Source organism: Telmatherina bonti (genome assembly GCF_933228915.1).
Source record: "Telmatherina bonti genome assembly, chromosome: 24".
Classification (NCBI taxonomy): domain Eukaryota; kingdom Metazoa; phylum Chordata; class Actinopteri; order Atheriniformes; family Telmatherinidae; genus Telmatherina; species Telmatherina bonti.
Genome location: NC_136633.1, coordinates 21421527 through 21445682, shown reverse-complemented (window position 1 = coordinate 21445682; position 24156 = coordinate 21421527). Strand labels below are relative to the sequence as shown.

At 40.3% G+C, this 24156-nt stretch overlaps 2 protein-coding genes across 5 annotated transcripts in view; both read right to left on the bottom strand.

Annotated features, from left to right (window-relative positions):
• jam2a (junctional adhesion molecule 2a) overlaps positions 1-9018 on the bottom strand; it is a 34242-nt gene extending 25224 nt beyond the window's left edge. For all 4 annotated transcript variants that reach the window (XM_079264196.1, XM_079264198.1, XM_079264197.1 and 1 more), the window contains exons 1-3: positions 8652-9018; positions 953-1018; positions 674-784 (exon numbers count right to left, since the gene is read on the bottom strand). In XM_079264196.1, the coding sequence (XP_079120322.1) occupies positions 674-784; positions 953-1018; positions 8652-8700 (226 nt within the window). In that variant the 5' untranslated portion in view covers positions 8701-9018. The remainder of the gene's footprint in view (positions 1-673; positions 785-952; positions 1019-8651) is intronic.
• Positions 9019-10357: 1339 nt separating this feature from the next.
• mrpl39 (mitochondrial ribosomal protein L39) overlaps positions 10358-24156 on the bottom strand; it is a 17089-nt gene continuing 3290 nt past the window's right edge. Inside the window, exons 3-10 of the mRNA XM_079263637.1 lie at positions 24060-24156; positions 23292-23391; positions 23016-23083; positions 22788-22900; positions 22586-22651; positions 22337-22490; positions 17709-17756; positions 10358-11796 (exon numbers count right to left, since the gene is read on the bottom strand). The exon at positions 24060-24156 is cut by the window's right edge and continues 43 nt beyond it. Of these exons, the coding sequence (XP_079119763.1) occupies positions 11719-11796; positions 17709-17756; positions 22337-22490; positions 22586-22651; positions 22788-22900; positions 23016-23083; positions 23292-23391; positions 24060-24156 (724 nt within the window). The 3' untranslated portion in view covers positions 10358-11718. The remainder of the gene's footprint in view (positions 11797-17708; positions 17757-22336; positions 22491-22585; positions 22652-22787; positions 22901-23015; positions 23084-23291; positions 23392-24059) is intronic.

The following is a 24156-nucleotide window of genomic DNA, read 5'->3' as shown; positions in this document are numbered from 1 at the left end:
TTCCAACACAGGTCGCATATTTAATCTATCAAACATGGTAGTGGTAAAGACATACTTTGGCCTGCTGGCTGAAATCTGTCCATGAACTAAATTGTATGTTTTTTAAAGCTCCATCTTTAATAAAAAACATTTTGGGAAGATCTGAAGATCTGAACATCCTGAAGCTGCTGGGAAGGAGCTAAAATTCCTCCATGTGGATGATCTGAACTGATTAACTGCTATCAGAAATTCTGATCTGCATTGCAGGTTTAGTTTATCAGCAAACATGAGGGATATTTGTTATCTCAGAGCTCCAGTGAGTGGGGGATGGGTGTATTTTAGATATGCCAAGATATAGTTGCAGGAGGCAGCGTGTTATAGGCATTTAAAATCTGGAAAAAACTAGACCTGGTAAAAGCTTTTGTACAATCCATTATTCATTCCCCATTAAATTCACACCTTCAACCACAAAGATGAGAGACTGAGGACAGGAGACAGGTTAAGCTTTTTATGGTTTGACACCACAGACACAGACTGTGCTAAAAATCCCACATGGTTTCTCCATTTCTTTCCCAGTGTTGTGGTTTCCTCCCCCTATGTGGGGCACCCTTCTTCCAGTAGGTACCTCAAGCTGATTAAAACAAACTCCCTGCTTGCCAGCACGTGGACAGAGTGCGACAGGTTGTCTTCTCACCTCTGAAGCGTCCATTGAAGTACACGAAGGAGACATCTTTCCCCTTTTTCTTCCACTCGATGCGTGGGTTCTGGTCTTCCTCTGTGCGAAACATGCACGACAGCACCGCATCTGAAAGTAGGGGGGAGGAAAGGGGGGAGTGTGACCGATGAGATGTTTCTCCCTCAGTGGCAAAGGATAAGTGGCATTTTTAACTGTTTGGTCTATTTATAGCCGTATGGTTTACACTGTCAGAGAGAATCAAGCAGGAATGTTTTCTGTGGGGTTTTTCAGCCTCACCTGAGAACTCTTCCACTTCCACTTTAGGTTTGGTGGTTGACACGGTAACGGGAACAGAGGGGGAACCTGGTGGCGGTGGGGGACAGAGTAGGAGATTGAAACAAAAAGAAAAGGGTGTGAGCAGCTCAGAATGTAATATGACTCATCATCCATTAGGGGGGAAAAGGTGAAATGCGTAAAGTGCTTCATGTGTCCGCCAAAAGCGAGAGGAGAATTCTTAATGGCCGTCTTTAGGCTCTTGTTCTGCTGTGTTGTAAAGGTGGCAGGGATCTTTCTCTAGGAAGCCTGAAGTAATGGCAGGATTACGCCCTCTGACTTAATCCAGCAGGGGTTAAGGAGCAGCGTGCCTTATATTTATTTAAACCCAGGTTAGGTCTAATTCACCAGTCGGTCCTCTACTTGCTGGATTAACCTGATGTATGGAGGGCATTCCCTCTTCCCATCTGTGTGTCACCAACAGCGCTCATCCAAACAGGAAGGGGAAGCCGCGTCTGATTTTCCTGTGTGCTGATTGGTTTATGGAGGCAGATTAGAGTGTGTTCATCCTGCTATTATTGGGAAGCTAAGTGACTGCGAAGGCTACCTGACAGCATCTCGAGGCACGCACACAGCAGAAAAACTAAAGCAAAAAAATATATCAGACTGAAAGCTATGCATTTTTCAGAACATAATAAATGCTTAATGGACCTTTGGGGCCATGAACATTAAGATATTTAAATATGATGTAATGCGATGTCTGTAATGAGTACACATACATGCTTTCCTACCATTGTTCGGGCGAATGATACAACAATAATCTAAAATTAAAAACAAGCTCTCAGTTACTCTGTCCTTCGGTTTCCTGTTTGTCTGTAACTTCCTGTGTTGGGTCCATTGTTGCTAGATTACCATGAGTAATGGAGGGCTTCCCTTGTAAAGGGAGGGGTGATGCTGAAGAATTTTTCTGGGAAAACTGAGACAAAAGGCAGGAAGAGCTGAATAAAGTGTGGCAGTTTAGATGTATGCAGTAGAAAGGTCTTAATACTCACAAACCACCTTTAATAGCTCATTTTAAAGGGCATGGCTTCCTTTACAAAAAATATCCCAAATGCACCATAAAACAAGCTTGTTTAAGCTTTTCCTGAAGTTGGAACCGTTTGAGCCACCTTCAGTCTCCTCCCTTCACTGTTCCTTGTGTCGACTTGCAGCAGTTTAACAAGATTATTGTAACTTCGGCTCGCGCACCTCGACACCCTCAGCAAACGTCTCCAAAAGATGCACAATCAGATTAAAAAAAAGAGGACAAGAATGGGATCAAGGAGACAAGCTTCCCTAAGAATAGAATACAAATGGAGAGTGGCGGAGAGGGGACTGAGTAGAGGCTGGTTGAGCGAGGGGACCAGAGACCTGCAGGAGCATGAATAAAAGAGAGAGTGGGATTGAAAGCGAGAGAGATCCTCTGCGACAGTAGGGCTGTGAATGGGAGAAGCTCTTGTCACACGCTGTGAGGCCAAGAAATATAACTGGGATGACAACATGGCTGTGCACATGCACATAAGCACACAGAGATAAAAAAAAAAAAAATGAGCAGAGACGTCGTCGTGTGCGAGGTCCTGCTGCCCCGGCGACAGCGTCCAACTACTACGAACACTGTCAGCTTGTATGACCTCAATTAACTACAAAGGCGTCAAGGCAGACGATGAACACATGGCCTGTTCAGATCACTTCACAGCTGCATGGTGGCTGATATTAGATTTTACTTCAGAGGCTTCGCTGCAGAAAAGGACGCCTCAACATAAGGTCTTTCACTTTGGAAGAGTGTCCAGCTACGATCAAGAAATTGATGCGCAAAGGTGTAAATTGGCAATATTTAAACTATAAAAATGTTTTCTTGGGAAAATGTAAATCAACTGCAAGAACATTCAGTTTTTTAGTGTAAAAAGTTGAAATTACAGTTTTTCCACTACAATCAAATCCTGGTATTTCACCTGCAAATGTTGTGACTTTTTTTTCTAGACAAAGTTTAGGTAATAAATGTTTTCTTTTATTTACTTTGACATGTTTTATCTAGTGTTTAGTCTTCCTCAGATGGACTGAGGAGGATGTTGAAATCTCCACCAACACCAGGTGCTCTCATACAACCTGGTCCTCTAGAGCAGGGTTCCCCAATCCTGGTCCTCAAGGACCGGTGTCCTGCAGGTATTCCAAGTGTCCCGCTGCAACACACCTGATCCAAATCAATGTGTATTTAGCAGACATGAGCAGAGCTTGTCTGAGTCTGAGTCAGGTGTGTTCCAGCAGGAACACTTGGAATACCAGCAGGACACCGGTCCTTGAGGACCAGGGTTGGGGACCCCTGCTCTAGAGGCCAGTGGACGGCAGGGGGTATGGCCAACCTGGTAGATCTGTAAAGTTGGCCACTTCTGGGAATAACAGCTGATAAGTAACAGCAGTCAGGTGACGCCTCCGAGGAAGGCTGCAGATGGCAGTCAAAACATTTCAAGGAAAAATGCAAACATCTACATAAACTTTGGAAAAAGAAGCTGAAATATATTCTAAGAAAAAAGACTAAATTAACCCATTTGAGCTACTACTGTGACTTATTCCACATCCACCCCTCCAACCTCCCGCTATGTATTTAATAGAGAGGAAATTGATTCACATTAAAAATCTGGATTTTTTTGTTTGACAATTTTTAAATATATATATATATATATATTTTTTTTTATTTTAAATGTTTATATGTTTTGATGCCAGATGGAGAAGAAGTTAGTGCTTTTCTCCAGGAGGAGTGGCATCATGTTTCTCTTCAACTGTCTAGTAACGTGACGTTATATATCCGTTCTGGAAAACACCTATAGAGAAGACAGAGAATTACATGCAACCTGCAAAAGTGTGCAGAGATAAATCTTCCAGCATCACATTTTAAATCCAAAGTGTGGACACATTTTGAATTTCTTGGTTTAAAGAGAAAAGCAGAGGACATGTCAAAAGCTATATGTGTACTCTGCATGTGGCGTGCTGCGATAACACGACTAACGTTACTGCCCACCAGCGAGACGCCATCCTGCACTAACAGCCAAACGCAGCAGCAACCAACCAGACACTCAAACCAGCAATTTTATATGCAGTTCAAGCTTTGAAACAAGAGTCTAAGTTCAAACAGCTGGTTTAATTAGATTGCTGCTGAATAAATCTAGAAAAACTGATACAAAGATGATTTGGGAAATCTGGCTCATGATATAGTCTGTAAACTTGTTCATCATGCAACGTTTTCACATGGTCTATAAAAATTGGCAATACTTAGGAATCGCAATTTAAAAAGAATCGGCACCCAAAAAATAGTTAAAGATCAAATCGTGAGATAAGCACATGGTCCCACCCCTAGTATTTAACATTACGGAGAGACACATGCATGCTGGGAACTTTTACATGCAAAAATATGATCCTATGCAGATTAGGAGCTCAAATCTTAAGAACATCTCATTGAGACCTGATGATCTCGGGCTGTATCAGGGCAGAGCACACAGATGTCTGACAGAATAAACCATGAACACCAGATTTAGAGTCCACTTGAACCAGGTTCACGTATCCAATATGCTAATTAGGAACTGATTAGAAATGGAAAGATAACCTACCCGACGGCTTGTATGAGATGAAAAGTGGAATCTAACATTTTTATTTAACCTTGTTTATTTATTCTTCTTTTTTTTTTTAATACCCCCTACTTCAGTTACAGGTTGCGGGTGAGATGGAGCCTATCCCAGCAATGATCAGGTAAAAGGTGGGGTACACCCTGGACAAGTCACCAGTCCATCACAGAGGGACAAAACTAGCCCTTGCTTTCATTCCTCGAGAGAATTTAATATGATCAATAACATGCATGTATTTGGACATGGAGAAACCACACATACATGCAAAAAAAAAAAAAAAAAGGCAAACTCTGCCCAGAAAGGCCACTTTTTAAACCTCCCCCCAGCTGAGGCGACCTTTGTCAGCGACCTTCTTGCTGTGTGGCCACAGTGCTAACTACTGCGCCACCATGCAGCCCATGTTTATTCATCCTAACCGTAATTTCAACTCCTGACCTGAAAAAAAACAACTTAGATTGAGGTTGAAAAGGACTAGAGGAAATATTTTGTGGAATGAGTCACAATCTAAACTATCTAGACAAAGAAAGGGGTTTATACCTCCAACCAACGCTCCAACATCCTGCCAAAGATGTAGCATCTTGTGTCAGTATCATGATGGGCAAAAGATAGTTAGAATGTATGATAACAGAGAAATAAGTCCATCGCTTAGTTCAATTCAGGGTTGCGAGGAGCTGGAGCCTATCCCAGTAATGATTGGGCGAGAGGCAGGTACACCCTGGACAGGTTGCCAGTCCACCCCAGGACCATAGAAGAACAAACAATCATCCCTATTCATAATCACACCTAGGGACAATTTAGAGTAACCAATTAACCAAACACATGTGTGTCTTTGCACAGTGTGAGGAAGATACTCATACACAACATGCAAACTCCACACAGAAAGGCCACTGTTCAAACCCAGCCCAGACCAGACTGGAACCAGCAGCCTTCCTGCGGTGAGTCCGCAGTGCTAACCACCACGCCACCATTCAGCCCAGATAAGTGGAACGGATAAACAAAAAGAAAGAGTTAATGCAGGCAACATGGGTGTTTTTGCCAGCTGAATGAGGTTCAGGACACACGATTACAGTCCCGCGTCAGATCTGGATGTACTGTAAATGGCTTATATCCCTAAATCAGCTCTGATTAGCAACATCTGGGCCAGAATTGGACCTAAAAAAAAAAAAAAAGCCCCAAACACCCCCACTATCAGGAAACAACCATAGACATAGAGCTGTGTCACGTTACTGAAAGTAAGTGCAGATTTGTAAGATCAAAACGGGATTATTCCAGCAAACACCAACATCAAAATTCAGAAAGTTACTCATATTGGGCCTGTTTAAGCAGCAGATCTCCCGTTCAGAACCAGATATGGCCACTGTGGTAATTAAAATGCTTCTGCTACGGTGGGGGCCTGTTGTGGCTTTGAAGCACAGGCACATCTAACAATAGCATCAGCGCACAAGCGAGCAACAAACAAACGCGCAGTTAGTGTGTGGCATTAACATCAACAAAACACTGCGAAGGCTTTAACTCAGGGGGACAGCAACCGTCTTGCCTGAGCAAAAAATAGAAGAATGAGACACACACACACACACACACACACACTCACGCCTTGGCATGCAGCTTCACTCTCATTACGTTGTCCGTACAGAAATCAGGGTGGGTGTTGCCAGGGCTGGGCTGAGGTCAAAAGCATGGCGCAATTCTAATTAAGGCACTTATTAGAATTAACAGGGAACAAATGGAAAAGAGAGGGAGTAGGACCCGAAGGAAATATCCTACCCGGCTGTGTGATATAGATAACGTGGATGGCACACGTTTCAAGGCTGCAGGGGTACAGAAGAAAAACAGGACGCTGACTGTGTGTGTAAATGTGTGTGTGTGTTCTTGAACAAAGCCTGCCTGTGTCACTGCAACACAGCGAGCAACAGCTGTCTCAGTCAGATACAGTGTGTGTGTGAGAGAGGTTGATAGAGGCGATGTTGGGTCTTTTGCCACTGAGACCCACCCAAAATATTTCCTTTAGATTTTCTTAAACAGTCAGAAACCACGAGCCGCAGAGGAGCTGGGTGGGCCGCTTCACTTTCCCTCCCGGTCAGGTCATCAGCGGACAAAAACATGACACACCATTCCAAGAAATTCATATAAACATGACGTATCAAAATTTTTTTCAACCTTTTCCTGCTCAAATCTTTAAAGTCATCATAAAAACTATCAAATATGAAATTATTCAAGTTTTTTTTTAAACTTTTTAAATGGTAAATTAATTACATGATGTCATTGTTTTTATTACAAAAAGACATCTTTAACATAAAAAAATGAAAGGATCAGTCTTTAAATATACTTCAAAATTAGTAACTACATTGACTTTATATTGCATTGTTAGGTTTCTGCAGTGTCAGATTTAAAATGTACTGCCCTTTCGAGTTCTTAGAGGACAAAAACTTCTCAATAAAAGACAATTATAAAAATGGCTGATTTAAAAAGATGTAATATATATATATATATATATATATATATATATATATACATATATATATATATATACATATATATATATATATATATATATACATATATACACACACACACACATATATATATATATGTGTATATATTTATATATGTGTATATATATATATATATATATATATATATATATATATATATATATATATATATATATACACATATATAAATATATACACATATATATATATATGTGTGTGTGTGTGTATATATGTATATATTTATATATATATATATATATATATATATACACATATATATATATACATATATACACATATATATACATACATATATACACATATATATACATACATATATATATATATATATATACACATATATATACATATATATACACATATATACACATATATATATATACATATATACACACATATATATATACATATATACACACACACATATATACATATATACACACACATATATATATATATATATATATATATATATATATATATATATATATATATATATATATATATATATATATATATATATATATATATACATATATATATACACATATATACACATATATATATATACATGTATATATACATAACATAATATTTGCATTTATGGGTTAAATTATTTTGAATTACTACATATTTGGTAGTTTTGATGAGGACTGAAGTTGTCTGAAAGACCTGAGCAAAATAATGTAAAAAAACATTCATCTGTAAGGTAGTAAGAGTAGTAAATTCCTCCCTGGTGACCTGTTGACCTTAAAGAAAAAACATAATCCCATATTCAGTAACACATCCAAAACAGTGACCAAAAACTGAGGGAAAAATCACCTGAATGGGGGGAAAAAAAAGTCTAATGACCTCCAAGAGTTGACCTGTTGACATGCGATGGAGTTATTTCAGAGATGGACCAGAGGACACACACACACACACACCTCTGTGAACTCGTGACTCTGTGGCCTGACAGGTGGCAAAATGTGGACAACACTGAGTAAAAAGTGCGTCACTCACTCTCACTGTCTCATCACATCCATATCAGACTACTGCTGCTGCCGCCTCACTGGATCCTACCAGCACTTCCACTGCTTTCCCTTTCCATGAGCATCACGCAGGTTCCCATGCAGGATTAATCACACGAAGCTTGATCCCATCTCACTATTCCAAGAAATTCATCCCTTGTCCCCCCCCTCCCCCACTGGTTGATGTTGGTCCAACCAATAATCAACGGATCTGGCTCCTGGTCCAGGACGGGGACCCACCCATCATCCCACTCAGTCAGCATGCAACTTTAGGGACCAACTTGTAGAACCACACCGGCTGCTTCATCACAAACCCAACAGCTCTCACATTTTTAGCTTTTAAAAAATGTCCCGCTGCTTTTTAAATGAAACTTCTGCTTTTAATTTTTAACATTTCACTTCTTTATCCTCATAAATGAGCAGCAACAGGGGAAGTTTGTAAAGGCTACACATGACTTTTTTTTTTTTTTTTTTTTTAAATCATTCATTTAAAAACAGGCGCAAAGACAGAAAGATTTCCACAGGATAAGTAGTTCCCACTTACATTGCATGAGTAGAATAACAACAGGAAGATAGAGGGACATCCCTTCCATTATCGTCCACAACTCTGGCGGAGTGTTGTTCCCAGGACGGAGCGAGGAGGCAGATCCCAGACCTCTGCGTTCTTCTCACACTTCCTCACAACTCTGCGATAATTCATCCAGCATCCAGGGTAGAAACTAATGTCCACAGAGCCGTGTGTGTGTGTGTGTGGAGGGGAAGCGACCGGACTGCCCCGGCGCGGTGAAGCTCGCTGAAGAGCGGAGCGCCAAGTCCAGCTCAGGTCGGCAGGCTCGGTCCTGGCGGAGACGTCGGTGCGGGAATGGCGTGCATCGGTCTCTGTCACGGATGGGAATGAATGTCCTCTGTTATTGTCGTGTGGTTTCTGCGCTGGTTGAGGCTGAGGTGGAGATGGAGAGGAGGGATGGAGGGAGGGAAGGAGGGGAGGGGTACGCTTTAAAGCGCGGCGGAGCGCCGAGAGCGCAGCGCTGCGTCCAACACGCGCACTGCACTGGCAGGCGGCCACGCAGCGGACATCATACCTTACTGTCTACCTAGATGGCAGCCTGAGAAATTCAACCTCTCATGTGACACATGCCTCATAAACACACAACCTGCAGACAAAATGTACAAAAGTCATGGAGTCTAAAAACTTAGAGATATCTTGTGTCGCCAGGTGTTTCTTGTAGGAAAATCGAATCGAAAAATTGAAAATTGGGATTTATTGCTTCACAATTTTAAAATCGATTTTTTTTTTGGTTAAAATTTTTGTTTTTAAATAAAAAAAATAATTCACTGTGAAATTTTTGTCATTTTTATTGTTTTTATTGATCTTTTTTACTTGTTTTCTTTGGCATTATAGCAGCAGAATGATGGTCTGCCTACTGTGTTGTTTTTTTCCCTGAAATCAAGAAAAATGACAAGCCCAAAAGAAAAAAAATTATATATATATTTTTTGTCATTAATCTACAAAAATCAGCAACATCAAAGAATTATAAGAACTGCAATTTAAACCAAATCGGCACCCAAAAAAATCAGAATCGAATCAGGACAAAAGCGTATCGTCACAGCCCTAATTTCTTGGTATTATGCTTAATAAATGACTTCTTAATGTCTACTACAGATTTAAGTTGCTGAAAACCTCCTCTGAGTGATGGGAAGACTTAGAAACTCACCTAACAGGATACTACAATGCACATGGAACATTCAATGAGATTTCTGTCGAAACTTCTTTACAATTCTCAACTTAAAAGTGAATATTAATAATTCTGTTGTTCCCTAAAGGTTATTAAAAAGAAGAAAAACCAAATAGCCTTCCCTATAGTTGGGTGTACCAAGTAGATATTTATACCTTTTGGTGTTCTGGGGGCAAAAAAAAAAAAAAAAAAAAAAAAAAGTAGCAGCAACACAAGAGTCGAAGAATCGAATAGTTTCCTGGATGTGATGAAGAGCCAGACATCCAAGGCCATGAAATCTTATCTCTCCAAGTAAAACAAAGGAAACTTGGCACAAAAAGTGTGAATACCAACAGGCAAATGCTGCACGTTGCTTCAGCAGTTTTTGGGTGGTGCTTCCACATTTAGTTGTTGCACGTTCCACTCCTCATCATTTATTCCTCATATGTGACTAATCATGCTTTCCAATTATGTAATACAATTAGTACTGAGAAAAGGAGGAAATTAAACTAATTTTCTCACTTTTGTGCTTTAATATAAACTGTATATTATGTATACACATTGAATATATCTGATATTAACGTAATAAAAACAGAATTGACTAAATATCTTTTAAAAAAAGAAGTTTTCCAAACGTGATCTGACCTCCTAACACTCCTGTTATCTGTGATCAAAGTGTTCACAAAGCCTTAAGTTGACCGGTTTAACCTGCATTAAAGCTCCTAGCGCCAGGTGCTGTTGGTTCATAACGGCATCTTAACGCAGCGGATCGACGTTAAAAAACACTGCGGTGAAAGCAGGAAATAATATAAAGACCAACTGCACATTACAGCAGGTAAACATTAAGATATAAGAGTAACAATGCACCATCAACCTGCTGCACTCAGTGGACTATAAAAGGAACAGAAAGACATTATAAATTCATTTCCATGCAAGTGCATTATTCCAGAGCCTTTTTAGTAGCTATTCAAATTTAATCATAATTTAGCAGCAGCCATTTCTAAACATCTCTCTCGCATTACAGCGGCGAGGAATTCAGGGCACGGATTCAAACATCTCCACTGGTGCAGGTGCTGCGACTGTCCTAAGAGTCCACAGCATATGTCCTTGGGTGTGTCTCACACATTGTCAGCGTCTCGGGTGGGTGGGGGGGTGGGGGGTGGTAGTATTAGGATGCTTGAGTGGGTGCAACAGCTGCACAGTGGTGGAGCTTTCTGGCCCCCAGGCTTGGCTTGGTCCTCATTTGTCTCCTGTTGTGGGGATTTTGCAGCTTTAACGTGAGAAAGACGTTCAGAACAAGCAGGATACCAAAGATCGCTTGTTAAATTTACTCAAAAATACACAAAGGGGGATTAAAATGGGGGAAAGGCTCGGTTTTCTTGCTGCAAATGCACAAATGGCGGCTAAATTTACCCAAACACAAACTGTTGTTGCAGCTTTCTATTGAGGAGACCTTTCTGACCTCACAACGAGGCGGAGAAGAGCTTTCCATCCAGACAATCGAAGAAAATTTAGAGCTATAATTGCAACACTTCCCGACAGCGATGATGCACTTTTGTCGGAAACCGCAGCTGGCGTGTCGAATGTGTCGGAGCGCTGGGAATCCTGGAAAAGCAAGCGAAATGACTCCAAACCTCCAGCTAGCCAGACACGCTGGAGAAGCACCTGTTTAACGACTGACGGACGTGACAGCTGCACCTCGGCCTGGATACACACACAGCTTTTGTTAGGCGAACTGCTGACACACTCCTATTTGTCTCCATTTTCACTCCTTAGCAGGCGAGCAGGACTTTTAAAAATAACAAAGTTTCCTCACAGATTTGACACATTTTGAACATTTACTGAGTAAACGATACAGTCGGGTACACGGCAAAGTGTGCAAGGATGAGCGAAAGGTCAAACGGCGGCGGGTGGAGGCTGAGCCGACTCAGGAGGAGAGGGTGGAGCTGCTTCTTCGGGTGCTGGCACGTTTATCTGTGTAAGGAAAAGAAAAAAGAAAAACACCTGAGTATAATTTATTTACAACGCTGTCAAAGCTTATTTTCCTCGCTTTATTTATTTGCCCACAAAGTGAGCGGAGAGGAGTTGGGACTGCCAGGATGCTCCCCAGTTCAGGAGTGTGTTTTGCGGCGTGGGCGGCGGTGTTTGGAGCACCAGCTGGAGGCAGACGGGGGACATGCCTCCCCACCGCCTGCAGCCGGCTCACGAAACAAGCCCGCCCACGCCTGGCTGCCTTCACAAACCTGTTCCTGGTTCTGCCTCGTAAAAGTGAACATTATGTTAATCTTTTACATTTATATTAAACAAATGAGCTCATTCTCCTGACATGTTTAAGTTCGGCTGAGATGCTCCTCTTTAATAACAAATAAGATCCTAAAAAGCAACAAAAAATACAGATTTTTATTTCAAGAGAAGATTAATTTGATCATTTTTTTCTTTACTAAAAGAGACATAAAGTTAACCATAAATCCTAAATATGAGGAAACTAAATTTATTACAGGAATATTATACTACTGTAAGTACTATTTAAATACTTACAATGGTACAAAGGAGGAGAGAGAGGACATAACGCTGCATGGGACTGGTTGTAAACGGTTTAAATCAGCTGCCAAATAAACAAAAACTTGACAAAAACAAACATTTCACTGTCTGACTTGAAGCAAAAACATGTTTTAATAGAAATATAACAAACATGATGCTATTCTGGTATTTTAACCTGAAAACAAGGACTTGTCATTAATCCCTGTTTGCTAAAATGACATTACTGTAAACAATCTAAGATCCAGGCAGTGAGGACTGTCAAAACACAACACTAATAGCAGATTTAAGAACCTTGAAAGGTCTGATGTGAGCTGGTCCGAGCAAAAACTAAGAGAAACAACACATGAGTCTCTGAGACAGTTCAACAGACTACTTATTCACTTATTACATAGTTATGATTGTCTTCCATCACATCAACACGGTGAGAAAGCTGTGACCACAGTAAGAGGATAATAAGTGAGTGATTAATATTTTATAAATACGAACCTTAATTGAGCATCAAACACTAGTTTTTCTAATGATTGTTTATTGAAGTTGGAAGTTGATGAATAATGACTTAGTTAAATAAAACAAGTCACATTAAGATGAAGCAGATGATGGGAAGTTTATAAAAAAATTTCTTGAATCAAAATGATGCAGAATTAAAAATGGTTTATTTTAAAAAAAAAAAAAGGAAAAAAAGGTGGTATAACCCGTAAGAACCCAGCGTGACATAAATGATACAGTTTTGAAGGCATCTGGTATGAATTTATGGTGCAAATATATGCAAATATATGTGTATAAATGTATAAATATATGCCAATATTGCCGTCTCTAACTTATTTCTCCTTTTTTCCGCAGGTCTTCCTGAATAAGTGCAGTTGTACATGTTGATCTGCCTTTCCTGTCCTCTCCACCCCAACCAGTCGAGGCAAATGGCTGCCCTCCCTGAGCCGGGTTCTGCCGGAGGGTTTCTTCCTGTTAAAGGGGAGTTTTTTCCTTCCCACTGTCGCCGCGTGCAGCTCAGGAGGGGGATTGGATGGAAGTCATGACTCGATGAAATCAGTTGGTTTCTATGATAGTATATGTATGAATTGGATTGAAATGATGTGTATGTCAAGTTCCCTGTGACAACATTGTTGTGAAGTGGCGCTGAACAAATAAAGCTGAATTGAATTGTTAAACACAATCTGATTTTTGTCTTCTGTTCCTTAATGGACGCCAGAAAGAGGAAGATTATACTATAAAAAATTGACATATCACATGGTAATTAATGGTAAATATCCCTAAAAAAATGTATTTTTTCTTTGGCATTTTGTTAAAGGGACAAATAAAGACCTCATATTAAAAATGAACTTAACTAATAATTTCTTTAAAGAAACAGCATTAATATGTTCAGTTTGTCCTCCTACTGGACAGGAATCCCATAAACATCCAAAGTATTATTGACTCAAAGAGCTGAAAGATTTCTACTATTTTGGTTTCATCAACACTAAGCTCCAAATAAACCACAGAACAACTCAACATAGAAATTTCAACCAAAAAGGAAAAAAAACTGCAGCCTGGTTGTGTTGTTTTATCTATCAGAGCAGGAGTGTCTAGCTTCGGTCCTCGAGGGCCAAGCAAGTTTCCCATGTATCCCTGCTCCAACACACCTGCCTCAAATGAATCAATCATTGTCCAGAATTTCATATGCTGCTGGATCCATTTATCATAAGCCAGCTGTGTTGAAGCAGGGCTGCGTGTGGAAAACCTGCAGGGCAGCGGCTCTCGAGGACCAACGTTAGACACCGCTGTACTGGAGGCCTGAAGACATCAAAAGGCATCAACATTCGACTTATTAATGCTTTTAAAATGATACAAAGCATCAATTATGTGCCACTAAATCAGGTTCTCAGCTGGATCAATCCAGGAAAAGCGAATGTCCTAAACACGATTAGGATATTTATTAGCTGACATTTGTTTAAACCTAAACTTCCAATAAGATCCAGTCCTACATGAAGACTAGAAGCTGCTTTCCGGAGTTAGTAATATATATAAGCAGGAAACTGAGGACAGTTTTCAGCAAGAAAATCAAATTAATCTAATGGGATTAAAGCTGTAATGTCAGATATAAAGACTTTATAACACAAAGAGGCTTCATTCACTGCATAAAAAGAGCCTTAATGCCCAAATCAGTTTTTAGCTCAATTTGAGATTTAAATTCAACTTATTAAACCATAAAAACAAATGATTTACCTTCAGTTTTTCAAGAAAAAAAAGAGTTATTATTAATCTAAATAAATAGACAAGAATTAAGACTCTATAGAAGTTAAACAGTACTGGTGTTTAGAGCTGTTGCTGTATATTGCTGAAGAAGCCTCTGTCTGAAGACTCTCAGCAGCTCGTGGAGCATTTATCATTTAATTATCACATATTATTATTATTATCTGTTCAGTGATGAAAAACTTAACTGCTGATCAGCAGGCCTCAACGGTTTAGAAAAAATCAGATCTAATCACAATTTTTCTGACTAATATTGCGATTTAATCTTAAAGTGGAACTATTATGTGCATTTCAGGCTAATTTATTTTCATTTCTGAGCCCAGAAGGGCTGGAATTGATCGAGTTATTGTCACAAATCGCTTTATTTACTTCAGACCGTAGGCTGTCAGATCAGCCTGTGGGCAAAACGAGTGGATTGAGACTCTTCCGCATTAAGCCCCGCCTCCCGCCACTGCACTACATCGGGAGCACGCACCGCAACTGCTTTCGCCGTCATTGTAACGTCTCATAAACAGAATGATTAGGCTAATATAAACTCAATAAAAAAAAACAAAATACCATGTCAACACATAGCATACAGCCCTACATGTTGGAACCTGAATCAGAGCCTGAAAACGAAGTGGAAAACAGCAACCCACAGCAACGAATGCAGCAGGACGTCTCTCTTTGGTAAACTCACCAGCCATCGTTGGAAATAACTTTATCCCACGTTTTCCACCCGCCTGATGTATTTGTACATGCCCTTGTTAACCAGTAGAAGGTAACCAATCACCGAACCTTATCGCCCGGGACGTCACAAGGATTTCTAAGTAGAAAAAACTCTCTAAAACGACGCATTTTTCATCGCCATGGAAACCGAATAGAGCGCGTGCTGGAACTCAAACTCAAACTCAAATATGCGTTTAGGTGATAAAAAACAGTGCCGTTCACATGTCTGATGAGGATTCAACACTGTAACACTGTAGAAAACTCAGAAAACTTGAAATACCATCATAGCACCCCTTTAACATGATTACATTGAATAATATGTGGGTTCAGTGACTTTACAATTTGACAAAAATCTTTGTTTTTCTTTCTTTCTTTTTTTTTTTTTTTTACAAACTTCCCCTGGGAGGTGATGATGGAAGTACTTTGCTACGAACTTCATGTCCATCAGAGACATGCAGCTAGCCGAACCTACCGTTGCTATCGTACCTTTATAGACGTATTATTGCTGCTAAAGACTTATTTTGTGCTTTTGCAGCTAGTTTGGCCTGATGCTCGTCAAAATGCCTCCAAATTGCTCCCCACACAGCATGCACCCAACATGTTGTGAATCCGCCCGCACACACCCAGCCTAATCGGCCCCCCACATTCTGCAGTCCTGAGAGATGAGACAAAATGCTACAAAACGCTCAGGAATCTCTACTACAACAACGTCTAGCAGCCGCTGAGTTTTAACAGATCTAATAATCTCTGCAGATATTTACATCAACACGTGATACGAGATCTGAACTTTAAGGATATCTGGATCGACTTCACTCGGTAAAACCATCTTTATTGGGACTTTTCAGGAATCTGTCAGAGTTTCAGTCATTTGTAGGCGACGAGCCAACGGCGAGGTTTGAAAAGACGACGCGATTTCACAGCTGATTGTTGCCTTACATGACGTTGAAATGATGTCGCATAGGAGATGAATGATTTTGTAAAACCGTGGATTCTGCAGGTGCAAAACCTGGATCAGGTGTCGCTAATTTGCAAAATTTTATCGTTTTAAACTGGGATTTGGTTTAAAGCCTGACTTCTCTGTGGGGTGCGGCCAGCTGTCCTTGTATTCAGTCGACTGTTTTACCAGGAAATGGCTACATTACAACTTCTGCCAATTCAAGTGCATGACAAAAACCATTCATACCATTTATAAACTGGGAGCAACGGGACTAAATTATTCTTTCATTATCCATTTAAGCTAAATAAAAACCTAAAAATGTCCACATGTAGCGAAATAAGAGCAATAACAGACATAATAAATGCAATCTGGCTTTCAGATTGTTGTCACTACTGTAGTCTGCAGCAATATGTGGTTAAACAGAAGGACTCATGTGGTTTCACATGAAAGCTGTCCAACAGATGACTTGTTTTGGCAACATTCGCCTGCCTGTACTGCAGCATAGACGTCCTTCAAAGAACTTCCAGGCCTCTTTCAATTTATTGCTCTTCCGCTGATTAGTGGTGGAGACGCCCTGTTAACACGTGGGACAGAAAGGACAGGCACAACGCTGCTCTTCGTACACATAAGCACACACAACGCAGTCAGGTGAGAAGACGATGAGTAACGGTGACCTCTAAGACGATAAAAAGACAAAAATGTGAAGACATCCTCGACGTTTTCATCCTGTGCTTCTAAAAACTCCAGAACCATCTGATCTAAATCTGTGTTTTCACTGCTGCTCCAACTGTGGTGTCCACATTTCTGCCTCCAATAAGGAGCAATTTTAACTCCCCGAATGAGTGAAACTCAGTAAAATGTAGGTCGTGGAGCGAACCATGTCATCAGCTGCCATTTTAAGTTAGTCTATTAATGAATATCTCTTTTTTTCTCCTCCAATTACGTAATCAGCGATGCACAGAGAACGCCAGAAAGAAATATACTTCGCCTAGATGGCTCCATCCAAAATTAACTCTTAGCCTAGTTTTGAATCGAAGCGTCTCTTTTAGTGCTGGAGTCGAACTTGGAGATTTAAAAATACTTTCTGCTTGGATCTTGTGTTAGTGTCTGTGCTTTTGATGTTCAGCGAACAGCAGTTTGTCCTTCATGAGGAGGATTGGACCTGCTGTTTCCAAGAGATTACAGCCCACGATGCATCTTCTGTTTCTGCCAACCTCATAATGAATGCAATAAAAATAGCCATGTTAAATCCTAACCTCTGGCTGCTTTGTGAAATCTGAAGTGATAGCAGCCGGGGAGCTGGCTGACTGTAAAGCGGGCAGCCGTCTGGACCAGCCTGCGGCGCCCTTTCCAAACCAATACAAACACTAAGAGCCCTCTTTAAGCCGCCCCGTGTGCTTCAGCTTTGATGCTATGGTCATCTAAGGTCCAAAGCTGAGATGTTTGTCGTCCTTACCGGTTTTTGTGCCCGCTGTCTCAGTTTCCTCCAGACTGTGTGGTGAGCCTGCAGAGAGGAAAACAAAGTCTGACATTCAGGCACAAAAAAAAAACACCCAACTTTTCAGCAAATGACTCAAAATATCTCATTTGCATAAATATCCTGACTCTTTGTGATGATATTCTCCATGAATGAGGTCCAGAGTTGCGTTGTATAGAGCACAGAGTAACAGACCTTTATGGATGTGCCGTCATTCCTCCATAAAAAGGTCTTGAGCATTTTCCAAAAGAATGCATCAGACCAGGAAAAGCAAACTCCTCTGATCTGATGAATAAAAGATTAAAACGGCAAAGCAGACGCTGATAATCACCATCCCTGGACCCAAACATGGTGATGGCAGCATTATTCTATGGGGATGACTCTCTAGAGCAGTGGAGGGGAACCCAGGACCCTGAGGGCCGCAGTCCTGCAAGTTTTCCACCTTTATCTACTTCAACTAGGGATCCACAGATACCAATATCAGTATCGTCTCAATACCACGCGTGTTACTCGTACTTGGTATTACAACCGATACCACACTAGTCAAGCTAGCGCAGATGTGTATGATGACATGCTTCGGACGTGTTTTAAAAGAAATAAATGCCTTTAATGTTAAAATGTGACATTTTTTGTTCCACTAAAAGCGAGATCTTTGTTTCAAAACCACACATTTACAGTTGTATTTAGGTAAAATGTACCAAATCAAAATAAAACTTGCTGAAATAGTTAGATCTGTAATGTTGTTATATTTATACGACAGTGGTGTCAGAACTGGGATCAGAGCTGGTGGGCCAGGTGTGGAAGTGTGATTATCAGGCTACTTAGGATGACACTCAGTGGATATTATTGGCTAAGGAAGGACCATGGATCAATCCTGTTGGTCAAAAACGGTGCCAATCAGAAGGGGAGCGCCTACTGGTGTGTCATTGTGAAGTTTTACTCAAATAGGAAATGTCTAAGATATTTTACGAGCCTGATAGCGTAAAACGGCCCGCGGACTGGCCGCCGCCTGTTAAGGGGTTAACTGCAGACGACTCAAGAGGCTTAACACTGCAAAAACTGAAATGTAAGATAGATTAAAAATCTTAAATTGAGTCCACATATGCTTATTTTTTTTAAGGTAAGATAATTCTTAGTTTTTCTGCCAGAGAATTCCTCTTGTTTTAAAGGTGGAGTATGTAAGATTTTCAATATTTTAAAATAAATTAACTAAAAAAATAACTACAATCATAATTAGATTTTTTTTAACGTGTAGGTTCCAGTCTGTCCACATTTGATGTGTTATTAAATTACAAGTTTAATTAATGACAAAGACCCTTCTTAAATGTTTGCCTACCAGTAAAAAAAAAGTGCTTTTTGTCATTTGTCATTAATTAAACTTGTAATTTAATAACGCATCAAATATGGACAGACTGGAACCTACATGTTTAAAAAGCTATCTAATCATGATTGTAGTTATTTCATTAGTTTATTTATTTTGAAAATATGGAAAATCTTACATACTCCACCTTTAAGAGTATTTTTTACTTGTTTTAGGAAATCTTGACGAGCCAAATTTTCTTGTTCTGTTGGCAGATAATTTATCTTATTTTAAGCAACATTTACCTAATTTCTGTATATTTTTATCTTTTTTTTAAGGCTGAGTTTTTGCAGTGAAAGAAATGGATCTACATATGAAACAGGGATATAGATGCATTAAATGATAGGAGGCTTTATACATCGTTGCTACTGTGCAGAACTGCAAGAGGACTGATGAGAACAAAGCTGATCTGGATCACTTAAGATGAACAGACACGTTCACACTGGGGCTGATTGCTTGGCTTTAAATGGAGCAAACAGACAGTTTTCATGCATGTTTGTTTCACCAGCTGCACTCTGATGCAGGACCAAAGGAGCGAACTCTGGTCCGCTTTAAAGCCGGGGGGTCTTGGTTCACTTGCAAACGGACTGTCCAGTGACCAACTAGAACGAGACGTCTGCAGATCCCATTAAAGCATCAAGAAGAAGGAAGTGATGCAGATTACTGTGTGGGAAAAGCAAAACTAACAGCTTTTATTCAGAAAAATGATGTTCAGCGTGTTTCACCACAGTACAGTTAGGAACATAAGAACCAGAATCCTGCACGGGTCCAGTTTTACCACCCCAAACCCACCGACATGCATCACGACAACCAAACCCAACCCGTTAATTTCTCCTGCTGAAATCTGGATCCGACCTGCATGCTAACACTTTGGTAACTGTAAACACACTCTGTCCCTCCATTACTTTTCTGTATTCATCCTTATATGTCATGTGATTTATGTTGTTTTGTCATTTTATTTATAATATAAAAAGGAAAGACAACAACACAGTAAACAGGCCAAGCAGAACTTCATTTTAATACTTTTTGTGTGTGAAATCCCACTGAACCACCTACCTGTAGTCGGTTGTTTTGCTACCTGGGGCCTGATTCATTTAATGGACCTAAATGCTGCATTTAAACCAGATTATCATCCAACATTTTTCGGTTGCAGCTGTGTTAAACACGAGGTTTGGAAGTTTTCCCGCAAAACTTCACGATAAAAAGCAATGTCGGCGTCTCATCGGTTAAAAGAAACTCATGTCCACAATAATGAGAATAAAAGAGCCGCCTGCAATGAATAAATATCCCCCTGCATGATATTTAATCTGTCATTTTCACCTGCTTAACTGTGTTTCTGCACAGGTCTGCTTAGCTATGAAGCTGCCTGCACGGTTTGGTCCACAAACCTCTCCATCACTAATGCATGCACAGCAAACCTTCACATCAAAAGGACTGGACCAGGGGTTGATGGACCAGTATTTACTTCGCTGCAGGGATGTGTTCAAATACAACCAGGAGGAAAGAAATGAATAAAATATTGACCAAATGTGGGCACTAAAAGCACGTTCATCCTCAAACTTACCAGTGAAAACAAACAGAAAAAGCTCCTGTTAGAAAGTCAGTCTACATTAACTGATGAGGAATAAATGATTGGTTGGATATAAATATTCCAGTAAAATACCTGGAAAATACGGGCAGAGAAGACAGACTCCTAATCTTCACTCTTATGGCCCTTTTCCATCAGTATCAGCTTGTCCCAGCTTAAAGGTGGAGTATGTAAGATTTTCAATATTTTCAAAATAAATAAACTAATAAAACAACTACAATCATAATTAGATAGTTTTTTGAACATGTAGGTTCCAGTCTGTCCATATTTGATGTGTTATTAAATTACAAGTTTAATTAATGACAAATGACATAAAGCACATTTTTTTTTACTGGTAGGCAAACATTTAAGAAGGGTCTTTGTCATTAATTAAACTTGTAATTTAATAACACATCAAATATGGACAGACTGGAACCTACATGTTTAAAAAACTATCTAATTATGATTGTAGTTATTTTTTTTAGTTAATTTATTTTGAAAATATTGAAAATCTTACATACTCCACTTTTAACTCGGCTCGGTTTGGAGGGTTTTCCACTCGGCTTTTGTACCCGTTTACCGATACTTTTTTTGTAACTCCTCAACCCATCTAAGCGAACTGAGTTGGGTTGTGTGTGACGTCGCCAGGCTGCATGCCGCTATTGGTCAGGGGCACGGCCAATCAGATGTCAGGGAGTGACATCATTGGAAGAGCGACTCCAACTCGCAAGTTGTTTACATCACATGACAAGCAACGGCACAACAAAAGTCTGTTCAGTGGTCTAACACTGAGGTGGAGACATTTCTTTTTGCTTGGTTGCTAAGGAAACGATACAGAGGGAACTAAAATGACACGAAATGAAAAAATCTATCAAGAGCTTTCCGACTCAATGGCTGCAGCTAGCAACGGAGTTTCCAGCAGTGTGGAGAGAAGCTGAAAAAGCTAAAAAGTGACTATCAGTAGCTCAAGGAACACGATGGTGGGAGTGGATCGAACAGATCAGACTGGAAGCGGTTCCAACAAATGGAAACGATTTATGGTCAGCGACCGGCGAGCCGCAGATCAAGCAGCAGATTTCCTCTAGGTCCTGTGTTGTTATAGAGGTTGTCATGACAACACCGACATCACAGCGATTTTACACAAACCCTGCCCATTTTAGACCTGGTACTACATTTAAATGGAAAAGAAAAAGGTCCAAGCTGAGACTAGTTGAAATGAAATGAATGAAATGAAAAATACTTTATTAATCTCCAAAGGGAAATTCAGTTTCAGTCGAGACGAGTTAAGTTGAGACAAGCTGAAACTGATGGAAGAGAGGAATTAGTCAGGCCATGTAAAGGGCCAAATTCAGAACCAGTGCATGTTCTTGAACCTATTTTTGAGCATCGCTATGATGTCATGTTGCCTAGCAACAGATTTATACATCTATAGGTGAGATTCATACGAGCTGAAGTTGACATACGATGCTCGTTTGCTCAGTTGTCTGCATTTATCATTTATTCTGGGAAACGGCAGCTTAAAAAGGAGATGAACAACTCAGTCTCTAGTTAAACAGATGTGAACAAGGGTCGGTTGTTTGAGGTTCTGAAACTCCAGAACCAGAACTTTTCCACCCTGAAAGCACTAAAAGGTCTTCATGTTTCATCGATATACTGCAAAACACACACAAACATCCCCACCTGCAGCTGGAGAGGCAGAGAGAGGCCCTGAGCTCTTCTGTGGTGTCCCCAGGATCCCCGACCCAAACTGTGTAGCGCTGTCACCTCATACTGGGAGCACAGGCCTGTTCTGGCCACCAGAGGGCCCCCACTCAGCAGCACATGATCACCACATCTACAAAACCAGAAATCCATAACAATAATAGTATAATGACGAACCAGATGTTGACATGAGACTGAAAATACATGCAGAAATGAATATCTTCTCACCTGTAGAGCGTCACGGTGCCTTTAGGACTTTGTGATGCTCTCTGTTCCACTTCCTCCTGTTTCCACCTGGAAGAGACAGAGACGGTTAGCAGCTACACTCGCAGTCAATCAGAGTTTACTAGACACAGAGAAGAAAAAGCTTCTTCTTCGGTGCATCTAAAGACATATGGCGATAAAAGGTCCAAATCAGATCCAAACCTACCTGCTGTGTGAGAAGACCTCCAGAGCTACAGGTGGCATCACTTCCAAAGGCTCCCATGGGAGGTCCTGATGGATCAGCTGCAGGGCCCCTCTGGTCAGAGAACGCAGCGACTCCTGGAAAGAAAGCCATGTTGATCTGCAGTCTAAACTCCAACACATTTAACACACAAGCACACACACACGGTCGCTGTCTGGTAAAAAGTGGTTTACAGGTTTCCTAACGGTTCACCTCAGAGGGAGTCCATGAGTCGAGCTGAGGGTCGAGGACCACATCGCAGCAGAAGGCCCCTGAAGTGACTGCAGAGAAAACCAGACAAGAAACACGAATGATTCAAAACAGAAAGTATGTTTTGTCTGAACAGCAAATAAAATAAAAAATAAATAAATAAATAACAGCCAAAAATGTAAGGAAATGATACATTTTATAAAAAAAAGTTATTAGATATTTCTTGGATTTTGGTGTCTAATAGCTGGTCGGGGTAAAAGAAACGCACTCATCGTCTACCTGGTACTTCTGGAGTGCCGAGCAGCTCCACGGTGTATTCATCCTTAAAGGCCGTCTCCAGGACCTGTCCAAGCAGGGCGGCACAGGAACGCCAGTAGGCCTGAGGAGGAGAGAGACTCACCGGGTAAATATTATCTTGACTCTCCTAAATGAGGTGATAAATAACAGAAAAATTATTATTTTTTCTTTTTTGTTATTTGGATCTTTTTTTCTTTTTTTTTTTTGTGTCTTGTAATTTAATTATTATCATTATATTATATTATTATTATATCATATTATTATATAATTATTATTATTATTTAATTATTTACATTTAAGCAGCAGAATGGCGGTCTGGATGCTGAGTTCTGCTAAGTGAATTTACTTTGCCAAGGGGAACATTACTGGTATGACAATCCCCTTGATTTTCTGGATTCTTATTTTATATCTTTATTTATTTTGTGTAATTGTAATACAGAGTTTCTACTGCTGGACCAGACTGGAGAAGATAGAAGAGAGACGGACAGACAAAGGGAAAGAGAAAGAAAACACCTCATATAGAGAGAGGAAAAGAGAGAGATAGAAAGAAAGAAAAAAAAACAGACATTTGCATGAACATATGCATATACACCCATACGTATTCGCCTTTATAAACGCATCTACATTCACATTCACACACATATACACAAACAGGCCGATCTTAGAGTCGTACTCCCCCTGCGGAGGACGAGGTTATTAAGTGACAGGAGCACCAAAAATACTGATGAGTTATTTGGATCTTTGACATACCTGGTTGACGAGTGTCGGGTCGTTGTCTTTAAATGTGAGCAGCGTGAGCGAGCAGGAGCGGGTGAGGGGCTGATGGAGGGGCCACAGCTCCCCGTCC